The 22,312-nt window shown below is 42.0% G+C and overlaps 1 protein-coding gene across 1 annotated transcript in view; it reads left to right on the forward strand.

Moving 5' to 3' along the window:
- Positions 1 to 22,312, forward strand: part of mecom (MDS1 and EVI1 complex locus) — a 165,879-nt gene that overhangs the window by 126,570 nt on the left and 16,997 nt on the right. The window contains 3 exon segments of the mRNA XM_079673882.1: positions 11,670 to 11,804; positions 21,803 to 21,905; positions 22,018 to 22,131. Of these exon segments, the coding sequence (XP_079530008.1) occupies positions 11,670 to 11,804; positions 21,803 to 21,905; positions 22,018 to 22,131 (352 nt within the window).

A 22,312-nucleotide genomic window follows, 5' to 3' on the forward strand; every position in this document is an offset into this window, starting at 1 on the left:
TTACAGTGGGTGAGGTTGACTAGTCTCCAAGGGGTGTTTCTGCATGGTTTGGAGTTGGCAGCCGTAGTGCGGGTTAACAGGATCGGAATGCTTCTTCAGGGGCAGCGTAATCAGCACCAACTTCCTCTGATTGAGAAAGCGTAGGCCTCGCTCTCCGCCTCTTTTGTTTGGGCCGAGCTGCGCTGACAGCACGGAGGAAGCAGCCGTCCGACGGTCGGGGGAGATGTTGTATAAACACCGTGTCCGTGTAGGGGAGAGAGAGAGAAAGAAACTGACAAACCTCGTAGTGACTAATGTGTCTGCGCGTCGGTGTTCGCTTTCGTGCCATCTGTGCACAAATGCAGTGAAGTCAAAGTAGAATATTTTCCTCTGAATTGTAGTGGGGTGGAAGTACAAAGTAGCAGAACATGGAAATACTCAAGTAACATACAAGTACATCAAAATGTTACTTAGGTACAGTACTTGAGTAAATGTACTTAGTTACTTTACAGACTTACTCGTGTGTGTGTGTGTGTGTGTGTGTGTGTGTGTGTGTGTGTGTGTGTGTGTGTGTGTGTGTGTGTGTGTGTGTGTGTGTGTGTGTGTGTGTGTGTGTGTGTGTGTGTGTGTGTGTGTGTGTGTGTGTGTGTGTGTGTGTGTGTGTGTGTGTGTGTGTGTGTGTGTGTGTGTGTGTGTGTGTGTGTGTGTGTGTGTGTGTGTGTGTGTGTGTGTGTGTGTGTGTGTGTGTGTGTCTTGGCGACGCTGTGCGCCCACACTGAGTGAGGGATTCTCCAGCCAGTCATCTCCATCTGCCAGCCTCAGACTTTGGTCTTTGTTAAATGTTGTGTGACAATGAGATTTTCCAAAGTGCCATCAAGATAAAGAAGTGGATTGAGAGAGAGAGGGAGGTGGAGTTCAGGGGGGGGGGGGGGGGGGGGAGCGATAAGATGGTCTGGTCATAGTCCAGCAGTCCTTCATCACCGCTGCAGCCCCAGATATATCTCCTCTCTTTCTCTGAAGCATTCACACACCTTCATCACTTTGTCTCTCGCATTCACACACACACACACACACACACACACACACACACACACACACACACACACACACACAGCTCTATTCCATCAGTGCAGCTCTAGATCCTCAATCGATCCTCGCAGCACCCCAGCAGACACCTGCAGGTGATTGATCCCCAAATCAGTCCCTCACAACCCCGGTGCCGTAAAAACCATAACAACCCATCATAAAAGCTGATTTATCTTCAACCAGCCCTGGGCCTCACAGTTAGAATATTAACCCAAAAGTGTATGACACCACAATGATTGGTTTGGAATTGAATAAACCTTGGGAGTATTGACGCACACGTCTGATGGTTCATATCAAGTCTGACGGCTGAAATGTGCCACGTGAGATTGCATTATCTCAGGATGTGGAGATTTACAGACGAACATGGAGAACTTTAGCACCTTTTCTACTTTTAACAAACCTGTATGCACCAATAGTTTTCATGTGTTACACGGCTAAGTTGAATACTTGATTATGATTGGTCAGTCTGGAAATTCAAGAGATCGAGGATCAAGGGACTTTGTGCAGTCATATCAATCCGCAGAAAGAAGTCCGGTCCGTTTAACGTTGGTTTTCTCCATCAGAGAACAAGGCGGAGTACATTTTTTGGGAATATTATTTTTGATATTGTTGTCATACTGGATGTTGGTCAAATGAAATGCATAACTGCATATTTGCTGCTAACATAATGTTGAATGTGATTTTGATATTATATTTTTTTCATTTTGTGATTCAGACGGTATCACAAAATCATCAATATTAGAAAAATATTCTTACATCCCTAAACGTTGTGTATCTCCCAGCTGTATCCTGCAAAACTATAGAAGTATGATGAGTTAGAAAGATATATAAACAATTACCCTATTGTGCCATCCCTCATAAAGTCACTATAGTTTTGTCATATTTTAGTTATTTGTCTTGTTGTTGACTTGTTTCGTGCGTCCGTGCATCCCCTCCATGTGTTCCTGTAGGAAATGGTGCCCAAGCCACACTTTAATGAGAGCGTTGGTCTGCATCCCAGCAGCCTGTGTACTGCCCTGTACTCAGCAGTGCAACAAGCTCCCGGGTTAAATATAATCCCAGCCTAACTCAGGGGCCTCTTTGATGCTACTGAAAGCCAGTGAAGCCTTTAATGGGAGCCACTCCGTGTACCCGTGTAAAGTGTGAGCTGCTCAGCTTTCCTTCATTTTCAGGCTGTTGCAACTGATTTGTTGTTTTCCGACTTAATTCGGACTTTAATCATGCCCACAGATGGCCTGGGCTGGGTAACACACTCCACTGTGTGTGTGTGTGTGTGTGTGTGTGTGTGTGTGTGTGTGTGTGTGTGTGTGTGTGTGTGTGTGTGTGTGTGTGTGTGTGTGTGTGTGTGTGTGTGTGTGTGTGTGTGTGTGTGTGTGTGTGTGTGTGTGTGTGTGTGTGTGTGTGTGTGTGTGTGTGTGTGTGTGTGTGTGTGTGTGTGTGTGTGTGTGTGTGTGTGTGTGTGTGTGTGTGTGTGTGTGTGTGTGTGTGTGTGTGTGTGTGTGTGTGTGTGTGTGTGTGAGACAGACAGACAGACAGACAGACAGACAGACAGACAGACAGACAGACAGACAGACAGACAGACAGACAGACAGACAGACAGACAGACAGACAGACAGACAGACAGACAGACAGACAGACAGACAGACAGACAGACAGACAGACAGACAGACAGACAGACAGACAGACAGACAGACAGACAGACAGACAGACAGACAGACAGACAGACAGACAGACAGACTGACAGACAGACTGAAAACACTTCCACAATCTGCTTGCGCTTTGCACTCACTCAAGTACATTCTCTCACTTTCTCACATTGCAGTTTTGACCACTTGTAAATTTGGGATATGAAATACCCATTAGTCCCACTTGTCATGTTTTCTTCTCCTCTGTTCAACAATATAATCCTTTTCTGTGCTTTGCCAAACATTCCATCTGCCTCCTCATCGGGTAAAGGGACTTTTTAAACAAAGTCATTGTTCCGTCTAAGAAATATAAACTGGTTTTAAGTTGAATTTTTCAAATTTCAGTTCATTGTAAATTTAACAATAACACTGTATGAGCCATTTGTTTGTTTGTGTGCAAAGATCAAATCAAAACTATTGCAACCCAGTTGTCACTTCTGAAGTCAAGGGACTACGAAAAGAGTACAATTACCTTGGCGCCATAATTAAAGAGACACAGTTTTGAACCGATAAATTATATAACATAGTAGAAATGTTTACGGCTTTTGTTCTGATTTGTTTGACTTTGTAAACGCCTTATTTTGATTAACCACAAGCCGCATAACATTAAGTCATCATCAGAAGCCAAACAAGTGTAAGTAAATCTAATAAATGTTAAGATAACACGTTATAAATGTCTGTTTAAAAGGCCTCTAAGTAGCTTAACATGTATTATGTACCTCCAACCAGCCTCTATCCCGCTCTAATATGCATGTGATCATCCTTCAATATCGTGATGTTAGCTTAAAGATTGGGTTTCCTCCGTCGTGACTTTACGATGTTTAACTGTCATGGCGGCCTTTGGTCCTGTCGCTCTGAACAAGTGTAGCGTCTGTCTGATATCCGCCCAGCATTAAAATATTAGCCTTCCAATTGGACACGGTATATGAAAAGCAGATTGTGGCAGTGGCACTTTAAACGTGAGAGGAGAGCTCAATAAAGGTAATGAATGTGTGACACTCCAACATCTGAAGTGCCGTGTTCAGTTGCACAGCCCTTTGCCTCTCGTACATAAAAAGCTCTTTTAAAGATGATATCTATGAGCGTTTTAGAGCCGATTTGTTCACCCTGCGGCGACCAGCAACATGCTCTAATTACCTCCCCCCCCCCCCCGCTTCCCTCTCTCTGCAGTGGGATGTTTAAGTTTCCAGTCCGTCCCGTGTGTCCCTGTGCCCGCTGAATTTATGCTTGGAAAACCTGACCTTTGACTCCTGTGCAGCTTTATCGCACCCTGAAGCCCACATACAGTGTGGCCCTGTGTGCCGAGGCTCTGCGGAGGAAGTGTCTGTGATTACCTTCGGCCTGTACTACTTTCTGTACATCTCACCCCCCCCCCCCCTCCCCTCTCAGAGCTTCACAAACTTGCTGCAGCCACGTTCCAGATTGCATTAAACCAATTGTCTTTCATTCACCTTTTCAATGATGCATAATATCCACTTGTCTTACATAACATTCCCTCATAGTGCCCAGATGTGTTTTGATAGTAGGTTGCCTTGCCACTCATGCATGTCTCGTCACAGAGCTTGCACACATTTTGCTTGTCAGTGTTGGTTTTACCACAAAAAACAATCTCATTCACACTGAGGAACCTTTAAACATCACATGTATTCAATTTGAATATCCATGGAGGATGAGGCTTTCCTGCTTCTGCCTCTTAGATTACATCCAAGATTAGTATTATGTTACTTCATTGTTTTAATGTAAGCAATTTAAGTGTTTGTATCTCTTTCTTTTTCTTTATCTATATGATGCATTTTAATTATTAAAACCCCCAAATAACACCGATGCAAGCAGCCTCTCAAAGATCCAAACTGGTAAATAAGATGAGATCATTTATTTCTCCTCACAAATAGGCATCATATCCCATAATGCACTGCCTTTTTCAGTATTGACACAGTCTATGAAAACTGGTGGGAACATTGTGTCTGCTCTCGTGGATACACATCCCAACAACCCTCTATTCTAAAAGAAAACTGTTATTTGAAGACGGGATATTGGGTTTGTTAATATCGACGTCCCTCCCTGTCACTGCGAGGATCTGTCAGACGGGAACAGACGGTGCCAAAACTAAACGAGCGGGTGCTAATTCAGCAAACACGTTCCTCCCCGGCCGCTGAATTTGTCAAGAAATCATCCCTCTTTCTGTCTCTCTCTCTCTCCGCCGGAATGCCTGGCTAACCCCCGGCAAATGAAAATAATCCAAAGTAATTAGAAGTGAGCTGGTCTGGTCCTGAGAGCCCCCGGGCGGCCGGGTAAACATGGCGGAGGGGCCGGTGGAAGGGGGAGTTGGGGGGGGGGGCGCTGACCTTGTCCACATAAAGCAGTGATTTATGAAGTGCAGGCCACAGCAGCAGGGCTTCTGTCTTCTCCCGCAGAACCAAATTACTGAGGTGGAGATTAACACGCCGCTCACAACGGGCCTACTTCCAGACCCGAGGAAATTTCTCTATTTACATTTTTCTCCTTTCATTTCCTCTGCTCTGTTTTAATGCTAATTGGGCGCTATATGGACACTATCCTTTTAATATAAGCACTAATCTTGCCTCATGATGGATGTGTTAATTAAAGAGAAAGTTGTGCAAACTGTAGGCTAACCGTCTGTTTGAGCTCTAAATGAGTTTACCACTTGATTGAATCGCCCCCACTTTTAAAATAAAATGCACAGGGGGGTAAACAGAGTCATGATGGAGGCTTATTGCAGCTTTTCGCCCGGTGTCAATGGGAGGTCTTGCCGTGAATGGTAGAACTATTTCATGTGGATTTGGCTGCAATATTTTCTTTCTCTCTCCTCTCTTTTTTTCGCTCTTTCCGCTCTCCTGGAGGATGTGCTGGAATGCACCACACAGGCCTACACACTGTTTCCATGTGGCCCCTCGGCTGCTCTGGAGTCAGTTTGCAACCCACTCGGGAATCCCCCTCTTCTGCAGCCTGTCCCAACTGATCTCACACGGCTCTAGATGGGGCAGAAAAATACAAATCACTCAGAAAACAAAAGGCAACATAGTTATTCAAAGCATTGCAGGTCAACGATGGAGCTCAGATCGAGTGAATATGGAGCTATTTCAGGATCTCCACATTCATGCATGGTTATTAAATGAAGTATTTGATTTTTGTTTTATTTGATTTATTCAAACCTTAATATATGTGTGAGTATGTGATCTGGGGAGGATAGTGTATCTACAGATTGTTTTCAAAGTCAGAGTAAAGCAGGTGATTAAGTCAGTGTTTCCCAAACTGTGGCACAGGGACTTCCAATGGTCCTTATGGGGTTTCCTCGAGGTCCCCAAGAGGAAGACATAAGTATATGTTGTACTCAGTGGATGAATGTAACAGAGTATATATACTCAAGTACTACTACTTCCATTTCATTTCCAGTATACTTCTTTGCCACTAAATATTGTACTTTTTACTACTTTGTATTTATACTCATACTATCGACTACGTACAGACCAAAACACATATGATTAGATGCAGTACTGTACAACTAATTGACCCGGTATTTAAAAAGTAACTTAAATTGGCTTTGATTAACTTCAGCCTAAAACTATTTGAGATGTATAAATGGAATAATAGCGTGAAAAGAGCCATCCTGCACAGTATCTGATACTCATAGTACAATTTGCTGATACTACTTGTGTATTTCTAAGATACATTTTCATTACTTTTCCTATAAGGAGTAGATTAAGACCATAATAAGATCTTAATGACTCCTGTAAAGAGAGCACAATACAGAAAAGGGTGGCTGTTTTTATTATAATCATCACTTTTACGTATTTGTTAAATCCTTACTCTGGCATAGAACTAAATCATAGCTGCAGAAAAATTAAAAAATTGAAATATAAGAAAAGTGATGGAAAAGACTCTGCATTCTCATTTTTCTCCAGCTTGACTTCACACATTTCTATTTGAAGAATACAAATCCATATTTCTTATGAGAAAAAAGGATATTGCCAAAAAGTTATGCAAATCAAAACAGGCCAATGTTAGCCCATGAAACTCAGATCAAGTAAAATATGAAGCTATTTGATCACCAAAAAAATCTCCACATTCATGTATGAATTGCTTTTTGCGTGACTGAACTCCTAAAACAAACAAGAAAGCCGCAAGCCAAATAAGCACGAGCCCATTTAAGCAATTGAACCTCCTTTCAAGAATTTCACAGCACTTTAAAGCCTCAGCACTAAACATGCTCCTACGTTTTAAGAGTCTCTTAAATAAGTATGAAATGCTGTGTGGCATGATATAGTCGGAACTAACACACCCTGAAGCCTGGAGCATGTGTTTGCTTTGTAATTTGTTGATAAACAGCTTTTCCACACCGCTATTTAGTGGCTATGTCAAAACCATTATGATAAAGGCATGGCATAATTCAGATAAAACACATCTATTTCATCTGGGAACAGTGCTTATGATGGAATAAATATAAAATTAGAGCTACGCCTGGCAGATCATGCTCGGGGTTTATTAACAAATGTACAAGCGTTTTAAATTCACCCCAATCGCTCTTTCCATAGATTCAGAGGCTTTATATCCGCTCGTTCAGGTGATTATATATTCAGCTGAATCTTTCATGTCCTATAGCAATCTGACGCCTTGATGTGTTGTGCTGCAATTCAGAGAGAAATGACCCCCATTTTATAACAAATCAGAAAGCTGAGCACACGGTTACAAACTGCGGTACTTTGAGGGAAATGTACGGCTTAGAAATAAAGACCAACACGTGATCCATAAGGGAACGTTTTTTTTCATCGCACTCAGGGAGTCACTTTACTCACACACAAAAAGGCAGACGCCTTAAACTTCCATCAAAGCCCATTTTATGCAGATCAAAATGTAAAATATGCAACCTATGATGCCATAAATAAGATTAGATTAACTTTATTAATTCCAAATGATTGGGAAATGTTTTCATTACAGCAGCATATACTTTGAAAAATATAAAACGGGAAAATAAACAAACATAAAATATAAAACCTCGCATAGAAATACAATCTCAAAATAGAAAATAAAACAGAACTAAAAAATATATACAAGTTGACTGTGAAAGATAGCAATCTGTAGACTGACAAATAAACATTATGAAGGGGCCAGGTTACAGCTAACACAATTTTAAAGTATAGGATATTATTTATAATAAGTGTGCAAGTAATGGTCATTTTAGTCATAAAATGTCAGTTTTAATCTGAATTCTGCATATTTAAACGGGAAAGGAGTCAAGATTGCGATTAAAAAAAGTTTTAAATAGCGACACATATATTCTAAAAATGATGTAAATGTGAAAAACTCTCCATTCAGAAAAATTGAGTTCAGGTGAGCACGCCATCTCCTGGCGGTGGGGAGAAGTACAACATGTATTCCTGTAGTTATATACTTATGGGGGTCCTTTACCCCAATTTACCCCCGGTGATACCCCACTAAAACCCCTTGTGTTTATCCTCCTTTTCCCCACACATTTCCTCCTATTATCACCCAAGAGCCCCCTCTCTATCAGTATCCTCCATCAGACCCGGAGCAATCACTTTCCCAGATTACTTGTATTTAATACACAATGCATCATAAAACAAATCCCTCATCCTGACAGGAAGAAAATAGAACAGCTCATTCGACTTGAGCTTTCCCAATTTATGGCTAAATTAAAAAGGCTTCCAACAATGGACAAGTCCAGGAGAGGCAGGAAATCAATGAGCGCACGGACCGGGGTCTCTGCTCGGTTCTCAAGGAGCGCGAGACGATGGGAATCGGTGGCAGGGTCCTGGCTTATTTACACATGATTTTTCCTGTCCTTCCTGCACATTTGCTCCGCGATTTCGCAAAACAATAGGCATTATCTGGGATGGAAGGTCAATGTCACAGTGCGTGGTGTTATCCATCATGATCTGCTCTCATCAGCCGGAGCCCTGTCCGCTTTATGAGCTGCTGATACACTCCCCACCGACAATCTGTGTTATTCTATACCAATGTCCGTTTATTCACATTTTTGGGATCGGATTTACACTTTTATATCTGCATCCAAAGCTTAAAAATCAAAATAATGCTAAAATGTTTGTGTTCTTGCAGCTTGTCGTAAAGCGTAAGGCAGGTGCACAGAGTCCAGACAATCACAATATAGCATGTATTTGTACTTCAACATTGATTGATTCAAATATTTAGCTCTTGCTCTGGCTAATGATCGTTTTTATTTCACTCAAATTCTTCTCAGATTTTCCTAAATATTTGATAAAAACTCGATGCCATGTTTGTTTCCCTTTTTAATCATTCATTTGTGTTTATTGTGTGTCCGCGGTTTTTATGAGGAAAATACACGAACCTAACGACCTAGCATTTTTATTAAACTCAGACAAAAGGTGATTAGGTCAGTGTTTCCCAAATGGTGGCACCGGGACTTCCAATGGTCCTTATGGAGTTTCCTGGAGGTCCCCAAGAGGAACACTTAAGTACAGTATATGTTACTCCCGTAAAGCGAGCATGCATTAGAGATAAGGTCACTGTTTAACTGTAATCCTCACTTTTATTTATTATAACTTTAACATAGCCTAAGTGCGATTTAATCATAACCTGGAGGTATACAACAAAAAAGAAAAGGTAGAAAAAGCTCGTCTCTGTTCAGGTTAATAATGTCATAAAATGCTCCATGAAGTGTTGTGAAAAAGTTAGGGAACACGTGGATAATAGCACGCGCTTTGATGCTTCTGTTGGTTCATTAAAGTGTGCTGCCTGTGTGTGCAGTGAAGCCCCATCCCGACCTCTCCCTGACCCCGTCACCCTCTCCAACCCCGGGCCCCTGTCACTTTAAAATTGACTGCGGAGAGGAGCCGCTTCCGACCCGGGGACAGAGGCGAAGACAGTCCGGTGTTTGGAGTCGCTTCTGGACGCGCTGGATCCGAGAGAGAAACACAAAGTAGAGGGGGCGATGCTTGAATCCACCAACCAACCTCCCCCCCCTCTTTGAATCTCTCTGCTATCATTTCGACACATCCCGACTGGCTGAGGAGGGGGGAAGAGAGAAATGAAAAGTTGAATGGCTACTCGAGGACACCTGGGTGCGTCAGGACAGGAGGGGTGACAAGAGAGAAGCGCACACTGAGAATAAACTTTGGAGCAAGTTGATGTTCCGGAGGTGATCTAGCCGCTTCGATCCGTGTTGTCTGCGGGACAGTGAGAGGAGCTCCACCGGAGACAATATAGAGAGAGAGAGCGCGGATTTACTCCACCGTGTCTGAGGGACAGTCGCACCCGGAGAGGAGTGCTCGTCCTGCGGCTTGGAGACCGGAGAATCGCCGCTACCGGGAAGCCAACAAAATAACGCTTTTTTTCTTTTTTTACAACACTAAAAATCTGGAGATCGCACTCCAGCTAAGACAATTCGTAGTTATTTTAAATAATCGGTGTTTTTTTTCTTGAATCGGAGTTTTTTTATTAATCGCTTTTCGCTCCGCAGTTATTTTCCCAAGAGGTTTAACTAAAGAGTTTCAACGGTAAGCAGACTTTATTAAAAAAAACAACGCATTATTACTCGATTTGCATTGAAAGCTAAATATGAAATGAACTTGTGTTGGTTATTTCGTGGTGACGGTTAAATGAGTGAAATGCTTCAGCGTGTTTCTGCATGATGAATGGGCAGATCCAGAGCAGACAAAGGGCTTTATGCAGGCTAAATATTTATTCAGTGGCAGGTTAAATACAAAAGCAGAACGGAACATTTGGGACCCTGATATTCCGTTTTGCATCCCAACAATCGGCTTCGTAATTCTTATCTCTCGCGGCTTCCTGCGATTGATTTGATGTCTATAAAGTTTACAGCTGCTGTGTTATAAATATTAACACATTAAAACAACATCATATCGTTTAGAATTCGTTGAGAGAAATGCTGTAGAAATGTTTTGTAAACGATAGAAGTGCAGCGAGCTTGTGATTTGCTAAATCATTCAGTTGTTTGTGTTTATTGTTGTTTTGCTCTTTAGATGCTTTTAGAGTGTTGTTGTTTTGTTGGAGAGAAATGCAATGGTTTTATTCGTTTTTATTAGTATTATTATATATTAGTATGTTAATTAAAACCTCCTCTTTATTACATTTAACCGTTAAAAACGTTTTTTTTCGTTTCAGCTACATTTTCAGAAACGAATTCAAACGTCAGCTGAAGTCAAGTTTAATCCAGAATAATAAAGCAACATTTTTTAACAATCGTTTTTATTAACTAAACAATTCCAGACTGATAAGTTAAAATTCGTTAGATCACATATTTTAGTTTAGTTGTGTTTCTTCATTTGTTCTTATTTTGATAGGTATTTCATTCACAGGCTATATTTACAGTTTTTTTTAAATATGTTCTGATTTATCGTTGTTGGAAAACATTAATATAATTGACACATTTTTATTACTGCAATGTAAACGACATGGTCCTTTAAAGCATAAGAAAATATCCCATATACATTTAATACATTTTACTAAGTTTTATTACATTTCTTGTAGTTTTTTTGTGGACATTGAAAAAAAGATTTTTTCTCAGAAATTGCTCTGAAATAAAAATCATAATTTTACCAATGTTTGATGATAGACTTTGCCTTTGCTTGTATACTGTACTCAAAGTGTGTGTGTGTGTGTGTGTGTGTGTGTGTGTGTGTGTGTGTGTGTGTGTGTGTGTGTGTGTGTGTGTGTGTGTGTGTGTGTGTGTGTGTGTGTGTGTGTGTGTGTGTGTGTGTGTGTGTGTGTGTGTGTGTGTGTGTGTGTGTGTGTTGCACCACAGACCAGCTCCTAACATTTAACGAGTCTTATTTCTCTATGGGAGGTATGTGGTTAGTCAGTGTTTGGACACAGTAACCTGGACTGATACTGATCAAAGTCTGATCCCCCCCCTCATCTCCCCTCTCTCTCTTTCTGCAGATCTTGGATGGGTCAGGCCATGTAAAATTCTGCGTGGATGCCAGCAAGCCAGATATCGGGAGCTGGCTGAAGCTCGTCCAGTTTGCCCCTGCGGCCAAACAGCACAACCTGACAGCGTGCCAGATAGATGATCAGGTACGTGGAGACACAACCTCGACCAAAAACAAGATGAACGTGATCTAAAGAAGGGAAAAAGAAAGAGAAACATGTGGATGACTTGATGTCAAACTCCCACATGGTGTCTGAATCATGTGAGAGTCATTCAGATTTCTCTTTTAAAGCGCTATATTTTCCATTTGTTGTCTTGTCTGGGTGTGTTTAAAGGTGTTATTGAGATCTAAGTGAGATAGACCCACGAGCTGCTGGCCCACCCTGCCTTCTGTTCACACACACACACACACACACACACACACACACACACACACACACACACACACACACACACACACACTCACACACAGCTCTCCCCCACGCTGCACCGTAGAGAGTCCTCGCTATCTGCGTGTGTTTTCTTTCTGTAATTGTGCTCTGGCTTCTGCCGTGCGAGGACCACAGGGCAGGATCAGAGGCTGCCCGCCGAGATGATAGTTCCACACACTTCCCGGTCACGCTTGCGATATAAACTCTTAGATATGCCAGGAATGTCGCAGTCCCTTTTCTTTTTTTGCTGCTCACCTGGCTGCAACAGAGAGGTGTACACATGGGGGCCTGTTCACCTCAGTAATCCCACAGCCAGACGCCTCCGTTACACAGGAACAAGGCAGCGAGACAAGAGGCTAAACTTTATTTGACATGTGTATGGAGCATACCATAGCATGACCCCGAATAAAAAACATAATCTAGGCAGCGTGCTTGTCATCGCTTCTCACTGGTGGTCCACGTAGATTACTTGTTGAGGTACAGGCACAAGTACATGACTGTCGTAGTAAATAAAAAAAAGTAGCAGCCGTGTAATCAAGGAACAACATACTCATAAATAAAAGCTGAATTTTGGCCCTAAAATCATTTGGAAGTGCTCAAAGTGAAAGCTTCTGCCTTCACACCTCGATGTCATTCTGCGTATAAATAGAAGAGTGGATAGCCCACGCTCTTTTCATGACCAGAAGTGGAAATGTGGAAAGACGAAGGGAAGCTTTCCAGCAGCACTTCCCCACTCTCTTTTAGAAGAGACAAACGCTGAGCGCTCTCCTGGAGGTGTGACTCGCTGTCAACACGGCGGTTCTGCTCGGGTGGCGCTGTAAGGCTCCGACAGGTCACGGACATGGCTGTGATGAGGTGATTGTTAAGTATTACACAGTGTCACAACACGGCACAATCGACCGTCTTTAAGCCTTCCGGCCGACAGTAGTGTTTTTGAAAACACACTGTAGCCTTCCACAATGCCTGTCTGTACATTTGAAATTAAAAGACTGAAAGGAAGGGGGGGGGGGGGTTGGTGGGTGGTGGTCCTGTAGAGCCGCTGTCACTTTTTGATTGTGTGTGAGTGTGTGTGTGTGTGCTGTTGTGTGTGAGGGTGCTTACAGGGCCTTTTATATGCACTGACTTGAAACTGTGCACACACCTGTAACTGTATGTGTTGTGTGAGTGTTTGTGTGTGTGATTGGCTTCTGTGCGAACGCACCTGCAACTGAATTTGTTTCTATATTTATGAATGTGTGTGTGTGTGTGTGTCTGTGTGTCTGGCTTAGGAGCTTTTATTTGCATTGACATGAATGCAGTGTATGTATCTTTGAGCACACCTTTAACTCTTTAAATGTAAGTGTGCTTTAAATGTATGCATGTTTGTGTGTGTGTGTGTGTGTGTGTGTGTGTGTGTGTGTGTGTGTGTGTGTGTGTGTGTGTGTGTGTGTGTGTGTGTGTGTGTGTGTGTGTGTGTGTGTGTGCGCGCACCTATTTGTGCTTACAGAGCTGTTATGTGCATTTACTTGAGCTTGTGAAGGGATCATTGAGCATTTGCACACACCTGTAACTGCATGTGTGTCTACATGAATGCATGAACTAGTGTGTGTGTGTGTGTGTGTGTGTGTGTGTGTGTGTGTGTGTGTGTGTGTGTGTGTGTGTGTGTGTGTGTGTGTGTGTGTGTGTGTGTGTGTGTGTGTGTGTGTGTGTGTGTGTGTGTGTGTGTGTGTGTGTGTGTGTGTGTGTGTGTGTGTGTGTGTGTGTGTGTGTGTGTGCGCGTGCTCACTCTGCAGGACTGTGAATTGTTCACTGCGGTTCAGATGACTCCCCATGCTCCTCATTGGGAGCTGGAAATGTGAAAGCACACAGTACCTGACTCCAACAGGTTTTTACTGCTGGAGAAGTGCTGAGTCTAAACCGGCCTGAAACCACACATGACGCAGCCGCACATCAGCAGCTTTCCACCGGCACAGATACCCAGGGGCTACAACATTTTACCCTTCCCTCAGAACCAAATATAACCAACCCTCCTCACCGCCTGCCAACGGCCCAGATGACTTGTTGCGTGATTTATTCAAAGACAGTGTCACACAACCAGAGCAGTTTCCAGGTGTGCCGCTCGTTATTCGGTCCTGGTTCTTTTCAAGCACCAATTTAGCCCCTGCCAGCGTGAGACTGGAACTGGCCTCTTATTTCTGACCCAGTTCTGTTTATCGTAAAACTTTATGACCAATCTCAAGAGGGTGAGGCAGTGAGGGAGGAACGAATAAGTGAGGAAAGAGAGAGGAGGAACAAGCCTGTTTTGTCTGGAGGAACTGTTTCTTTTCCTTTCTCCTGCAATTCATTTCTGTCCACTCAGCTGTAATACAATGGCATAGCAAATCAATGTTGTGGAAGCAACTCAATCAAATGGATTCTGTAAATGTTAACAAAGAGATTGATATGTGTGGTGTTATCAGTAGAATACATTCTTTACAGTCATTGCAACTTATACTGATTTACAATCTTGCAACCTTCTCTATTCATAATTATTTAAACAACAACAAATTTCTCGTTCCAAAGTTAAATGTCAACAAACATGGAGTTGGAGAGTGACTTGAATGGCTAATTGTGTCACTGTAGATATCCAGCTGTGTTCATTTAACCAGACTAAAATTAGCTTTTTTTTTTTTTATTCTCTCGGAATAGAATTAGCTTTACATTTAGTACGTTTCCAAAACTTAACAAGGACAGGCTTCATTTGAATGACCTTTACGTTTTATTGCGTTTCATATTTAACACTGCAGTGGAAAGAAATAGGAATACATGGAGAGGAAGCAGATGGCAGGTGTCGCAGTGAGCCACGCTGAAGTCTATAATTAACTCGGGGTGTTGTAACTCAAAGATCCAGTCATAATAAAAACACCTCTTGCTAAAATGATGGTTTAACATGTTCTGCAATTTGGCTTAAATTAAAGGTGGGGTAGGTAATTTTTGGAGAAACCAGCTCGAGTTCGCTAGAATTTGAAAATACAAACTGGAAAAAATCTGCCACTTCCTTGATTTTTTGTCAAAGCACTTCAGATATTCATTGCTGTTGGGATGTTAAGAGCATTCCATGGAATATAACAAAAAGTGTGTCTCGAGCCGGTTTCTCAAACTTACCTACCCCACCTTTAAGAAAACAATTATTATTACCAATCGGACTCCTTTTGTTTACTTCTGTAACATAATGAAACAACAATGTAACTCTCGTGCTTCCATTGGCTAGCGCTCCAACACATTGTACGTGATAGGCTAAAGGTCGGATTTTTTTTTTTGCTTTTGGCCAATCATAACAGAGCCGACCAGCTAACCAATCACAGCAGACTGGGCTCTGGTTTCAGACAGAGGGTGAAAAGAGGTGCTGCAGCACAGGCAGTATGAGACAAATAAAGAGCTTTTTGAACATTAAAGTATATAAACATGTCACAACTTACAATTATGAAACCTGAAAATGAGCAGAATCGGGCCCCTTTAAGTATTTTAACTTCGGCCTGCTGTTTGTATCTTACTTTAATCTTTGATTGCCCCTACAACAGCCCCCCCTGATATCCTCATTTGTTTGCTGATGCACTGAACTGAAGCACTTCTTGCACAGATTCTGAGTGTTTTGTCGTTAGGATAATTAGGGCAATTAGTGCTGAAAAAACCCCTCCACCGCCTCCTCACCCTACCGACTCAATTGAAAGGAAAATGGATTAAATGTGTAATTAACATCATCCAACGAGGCCCTGAAGAGCCTTTCATAAGACAGTGCAGAGCGATATGAGCGTTAATCTCTTTCTATTGATTCTCACTCACTTTATTGAGCGGGATGAAGTGGCTCGGGGGCATTTTAGCAAAACACTGCCAGTCGCTCATTATGTAAATACACAGGAGGTGGAGAATCATGAAGTGATTATAACTCAGTGAGATAACAGCTCCAGGCTGGTATTAAATATGCATAAGATTCATTGTGAAAAGAGATACATTGTAAAAAAAAAAACACCCAGGGAAAACCATGTACAGAGTTTACTTAAGCACATTTTTTGACAGCTTTAGTTACTAGTTAGTTTTTAGATTTACATTATTAGCTAATATAAAAACAACTATTGTTAAATAATCTTTACTAACAGAGTGTTTTTACAGTTTTGTATTTTGGCTTATTTTACTTCCACCACTGCTTAAAGATGGGGTAGGTACGTTTGAGAAACCGGCTCGAGATACACTTTTTGTTATATTCCATGGAATGCTCTTAACATCCCGATAACAATGAATATCTGAAGTGCTTTGACAACAAATACTTAAAATAAATGTCATCTGTGGAAGCCGTGGCGCTGTAAAAAGCACGACCAATCATCTGAGCCGGCCCGGCTAAAATAACTGGATGGCCTACCTGCCTGTCAGCCTTCCATCTGTGCACAAACGTATCTCGTGCCCTCATTGGTCATGTGCGCGTTCGTGTTAGTTGGAGGAGGGGCTCTGTAAGGAAGTAGCAGATTTTTTCAAATTCTAGTGCACTCGAGCTGGTTTCTCCAAAATTACCTACCCCACCTTTAATAAGACATTAGAACAAAAATATAGAACATTTGGAAATGCAGAGTTTCCGACATTTTTGATAATGTCCTTTGTGAGGTACAAGGTAAATGGACTGTACTTATATAGCACTTTATCCAGTCTTTAAGACCCATCAAAGTGCTTTACATACTACATGTCATTCACCCATTCACACAGAGCAGTGTGCCTTACTCTAGGAACTAACATTCACACACGGTTTCATGCCATCGGGAGCAACTCCGTGTTAAGCATCTTGCCCAAGGATATATCGACATGTTGACTGCATGGGCTGGGATCGAACCCACAGCCTTCTGGTTGAAAGACGACCGCACTCCCTCGCAGCCACAGTCACCCAAGGAAGTGCTTGCTTCCTTAAAAGAAGGGGTGCTTAAGTAATTGAAATTTGACCAAAAGCACAAAGGCAATGATATGTGAAAAAATCTGAATAAGATATGATTGTGCTGCAAGGAAGTCTTTCACCGGGGGTAAGAAGATCAGGCAGGTGTACAAGTTTAAAAGAAAAAGAAATGTTTATTAAATGAAACGTACATAAAAAAGGCACATAAGGAAAATCCAGGATATCCAGAAAGATTGACAATTAACTGACTGACAGAGAACAATAGGTAAGACAGGCTGGGGAGGGAAAACACACGGGGCAGCAGGTGAAAATATTTGGACACAAGGACAAAATACATATACAAATAAAACTGGAAACCAACACTAAGATCTTGACAAAGTTCCCGCGTACAGACGATATTCTACTTGTTTGTATACTCTGAACATATTGGCTTTCTTACGTGTTCGTCCAATTTGCTGGATCAAGTTGGACATAATGGTATCTTAGCATGTTTTGCCATTAGTCACAAAGTCGTGACCCTGATGAAGACAGGTCCATAGACACCTTGTAAAGATTGGAATTTCTATATTAAAACAAATAGTTTTCGATGATGCATCTTCCTTTTCCCGTAGACGTTAACATAGCTTGAGGTATTGAGAGCTGACCGAGAGCTGGTTGAGGCAGGACAGCAGTGAATGGCATACCTGTGAAGTGAGCTGTGGGTGAGCCAGGAGTCAGCCAACAGGGTGCGACCGGGGGGAAATGTGACCGTGTTTACTCTGCTAATGACTAATGGTGTCAAGGTAACGATGTGGTCCGGTTATAGCCTTTGATCCTCTCGTGTTCGTAACCTTTGACAAACAGAGCCGGAGAGATATGAGTTCATACAGACAGATAGAAATAATGGCTAATCAGTCAGTGAGGAGAGTAGTTTTCCATGGCAGTTATGATACATTTACAGATTAAAGGTGTATTATTGAATAGGGAAATGGTTTGGGAATGTTCTGGAACCATGTGCTGTTTCAGTTTTTAATAAGAAATGTTCTTGGTTGAGGTTTGTTTTGCTTTCTCAGTGTGAACTTAGACACCCTGGCTATCTTATCTTCAGAAAAACCGGTTGTTTTAAGCCCCTGCTTAACACCTGGCAGTCATGTTTGGTGTGTTTGTTGGTGTGTTAGACATGTTAGGTCTGACCCTGTGGGAATCAAACACTGCGCCCTCTGTTCTGCTGCTTTCTTATTTATTTGTGTGTGTTTTTACACTGTTTATCTGTGGCCAACCCTCGGGGAAGGGGTGGAGCTGTTGGGGGAATTCCCCTCACAATCGCCCTCAAAACACACCCTCTTGTCCAGCAAGTACTGACACACAAGAGCTTTTTATTGATCCCCAAAAGATGGAAGCTCAGTGTTACTGATTTGAAAGACTCACTGTTATCTTATTTGTTAAAACATACTTAAATGATAGACTCCTGGCCGTTGCTTTTCACCAGGAACTTGTACTTCTGCATTTATGGTTAAGTGGTTTTGACAGTGTCCATTAATTTTTATGTTCCGAGGCCTCGATCCGCGCCCTGGTAGCTTTCCAAAGAGCCTCCCTCCTTCCCTCCCTCCCTCCCTCCCTCCCTCCCTCCCTCCTCGCTCTCGGTATCAGTCTCTCGCAGCGGATCCCCGCAGACTCGCCTGTCTGTTTTGAACTGCTGCTTGATTGTTTCTGAATCACAATATTTAGCGTGGCCCTGCAGAGGTGACGGGCACAGGAAGGAGTGTGTGTGTTACATGTATGGGGTTCCATCCTCGTCGGAGCATGTGTGTGTTTATGGTGTGGACAGGGGTGAGAGGAGGGTATGTCAGGGATTAAAGCTCTCTGTCGGGACCCTCGCAGTTCAGTTCTCTTTTTTCTTGTGGGGGCACCAAACATTCAAACTGAAGAAACCTTTTCTAAACGGAGCATTGGGCTGCACAATTCAATGCAATGTAATCAAATGGCAATATGGACTGGTGCAATATTCATACGGAGCAAATCACAGTATTTGTTACTTTTTCTTGTTTTGAGTTTATTTAACAGGGCCTGTGCAATTTAATAGACATTTCCGTGTTTACCCACAAAACACATTTAGTGAAAAATAACAATACAATAAGAAAAAACATTACATTACATGTTACTTATCCAAAGCTAATACTCAGTACTGTGGACAATCCCCACAGGAGCCATTTGGACTGCAGTGGGGTTTGAACCTTTGACCCCCTGATCCCAACACACACGCCTCATGCAACATAGATGCTTATAAAGGCTAAATATAGGTCTAAATACAATTTTAGATAAAGTATTTTAGAGCTGCAGAGGAATACCAGCCTATAAAATATTGTCTACAGACTTAATAACTATACCCTCCAGAAAAACGGGGGCAAAAATCCTTGATTATGCGATTAAACATGCAGGGTTTTTATGTGATTTTATGCGGTGAAATTGTGGGAAGTTGCGAAATATGCTAAATATCCGGGAAAAAAGAATAACAATTTTTTTAAATATTGGGCTGTCTTATTTATTCTCTCTCACACACAACCTTCCACTAACGTTAAACCCCTTTACTATTCAATTAAACAAATTCAATGTTTATTTATTGTAAAAGCAATTGGGCTATTTTAATCTCACACACACACACACACACACTCACCCCCCCCCCACACACACACACTTTTCTCCGCCTCATTCTGTTTTCATTTACTCGTTCGTTATCTGACCAGCTTCAATCTTGTAGGCTACTCACTTCGTTTCTTGTAGCCCTCGAAAGGGTTTTGGAGGTTGAAGCCTCGGTGAACGTGAGTTGTTTGGCTTTCTTGTCCGCAGCAGCAGAAAGTATTTTCGAATGTTTGAATGAATCAAAGTGGGTCGTCACCGTCGATTTTCTCTTATGCTCCAACACATAGTTGCACGGGGTGCAGAATAGTTTCCCCCCACTTTTGGCCCGGTCTTTAGTAGAAATGTTCGTCGGTAAATGAGATGGATTAGATTTTTCCGTCTTGGTGTTTTCTCTATCGTGTGAGCTCCACACGTTCACACTATACAGTGTTGTTTACATTATGTGATGCGCGAGCTGATGACGTCACGTCAAGACGAGTTAACTTTTTTTTCTCAACTTTGTGTGGAAAAATGCGGGGATTATGCAGCCTTTTGATAAATATGCGGCCTTTTAAAAATCTCCGCCATTTTGCTGATTATGCAGTAAATTCTGCGATCGCAGAATCGCGTGTTTCTGGAGGGTCTAAATAACATTTGTTTTGTACAGAAATGTTAAAACAAATTTCACTTTTAAATCACTTGTATACATTTTCAATGATAATGAGAACAATGATGCGAGATGACCAATCCGTCCAATATCCTTAAAGATATCCTCCTCCTTTAAATGTTTTATTAGCTCCATTTGTATTAAACCTTTATTCTATTTCTATTTTGTATCTCTATAAAGTGTCTTTGGGCATCTGTAAAGGCGCTTAATAAATCAAATGTATTATTATTATTCATTGGCAGTGAAAATATCGCAATGACTTTCACAATCCTGAAGCCCTCTAGGAACATGCCGTTCAAAATATTGAAAAACGCAAAATAGAAACAAGAATATTTGTTGCATTACAGTTGGTGGTTGATGTGTAATTACTCTGGTTTAGAGCTGTAATGGGAGTCAGACTTGTCGTGCCTCCCTCTGGCTTTCATGGCTCCTAAGATTTTTTTATTTAAATCATACTTTCATGCTTTACCACAAAGCTGAGTTGGTTAACTCCTCAGTTGTTGACATGCCACAGCTCTGACCCTGCTGTCTTTATTAGTATTTCATCTCCCTTCACCCTACTGACTGAACATCCTGTGCTTCAGTACGCCACAGCGGAGCCGCTGAGAAATATGTACTGTCATCTTTACGAATATATCATGTGCCAGAAGTTAGAACAATGACACAAACATTTATAGCACACTCGACAGAATCCATTATGATCTTTATTGTGACGGAGATATTCATCAAGTCTCCGCGGAGCCACTGTGTTCTCTTAGAAATGCTTCGCAGGACTTCAGTCGCTAAGCGGTGTACCTGTGACCCATGCCTTCCCAGAAGCCCCCCCCTTCCTATGGCATTTTCTAATAAATTCCCCCATCATCATTGTCACGTTGACGCGGCGGAGGAAGGTAATATGTTAAACCTTCGACGCATGCCAAAAATAACGCCATGCCTGATTGTTTCACGGAGAAAGGCCATTGTGTGTCCATGGGAAGCACCGCAGTCCCAGGATCTCTCAGCTGATTCTTTAAAACCACTGACCCCCCCCCACCCAAACAAATAGCTGCAATGAATGCAATAATATCTGCACCCTGACCCTTTATATGGACTTTAAAAGAAGTGTATTTAGTTGGAATAAAGTAGAATTAGTTCTTAATTAATGTCACTCAAATCTTCTTGGCTACTGCTGCTTAGTAGAGAATCCATTGTTGTATGAGACGTGTATTTTTTTGTACTTTTGCTAATTAGCCAAATGGTTAGTTATGATGGTTAGTTACAACCTAATGAAGATGTGTTTCCATGTATATCTCCCCGCTGTTTGTGGTGGCGGTACAAATATGACAAGCATTGTGTGGCAGATTTGAGGTCAGTACTAAGAGTAGCCTCTGCTGGTTTGAAAATTGGTAGCTTCAGCAAATATTGTATGAAATGTTGGTCAAAACTAAAACGGCTGCAATGTCTTACCACCAAAAAACGGCAAAGGACAGCAAAAAAGTTCTGTTTTGTTGAATATGTTTTCATTAACGTGTGATATAAAAGTTTGATTTGAATCTCCCTGTGTTTGTGTTGCAGATCTTCTACAAAGCCACCCGTGAGATTTTCCCCGGTGAAGAGCTGCTAGTTTTCATGAAGGCTGAAGAGTTTTCATGTGACATCATGGCTCCTGATATTCACGGTCAGCACCAAAACACACACTTCTGTCCTTTGCTTAAACCTGAACAACACTTACCCTTCACATAAACGCTCAATATACTAATGTTTCCCCCCCCTCCCCCCCCTGGCTGCAGAGGAGAGGCAGTACCGCTGTGAGGACTGTGAGCAGCTCTTTGAGTCCCGCAGCCAGCTGCTGGACCACCAGAAGATGCCGTGTGGGACGCCCCCCTCCTCCTTCCTTAACCCAGGTTTGTCTTTTATTTAAAAATAGATCGTCCATTGTCATGTCATTATAAGAAGAGTCACAAGAGGGATGTGTAGCAGAACTGGGTTATTATGACACCGATGATGTAAGAGCTCCTCATGAACAGACTGAACATGAGATCATATAATAATGACAATGGAGCAGAGCAAATGAATATGTTTCCC

The sequence above is a fragment of the Notothenia rossii genome (assembly GCF_949606895.1).
Source record: "Notothenia rossii genome assembly, chromosome: 4".
NCBI lineage: Eukaryota > Metazoa > Chordata > Actinopteri > Perciformes > Nototheniidae > Notothenia > Notothenia rossii.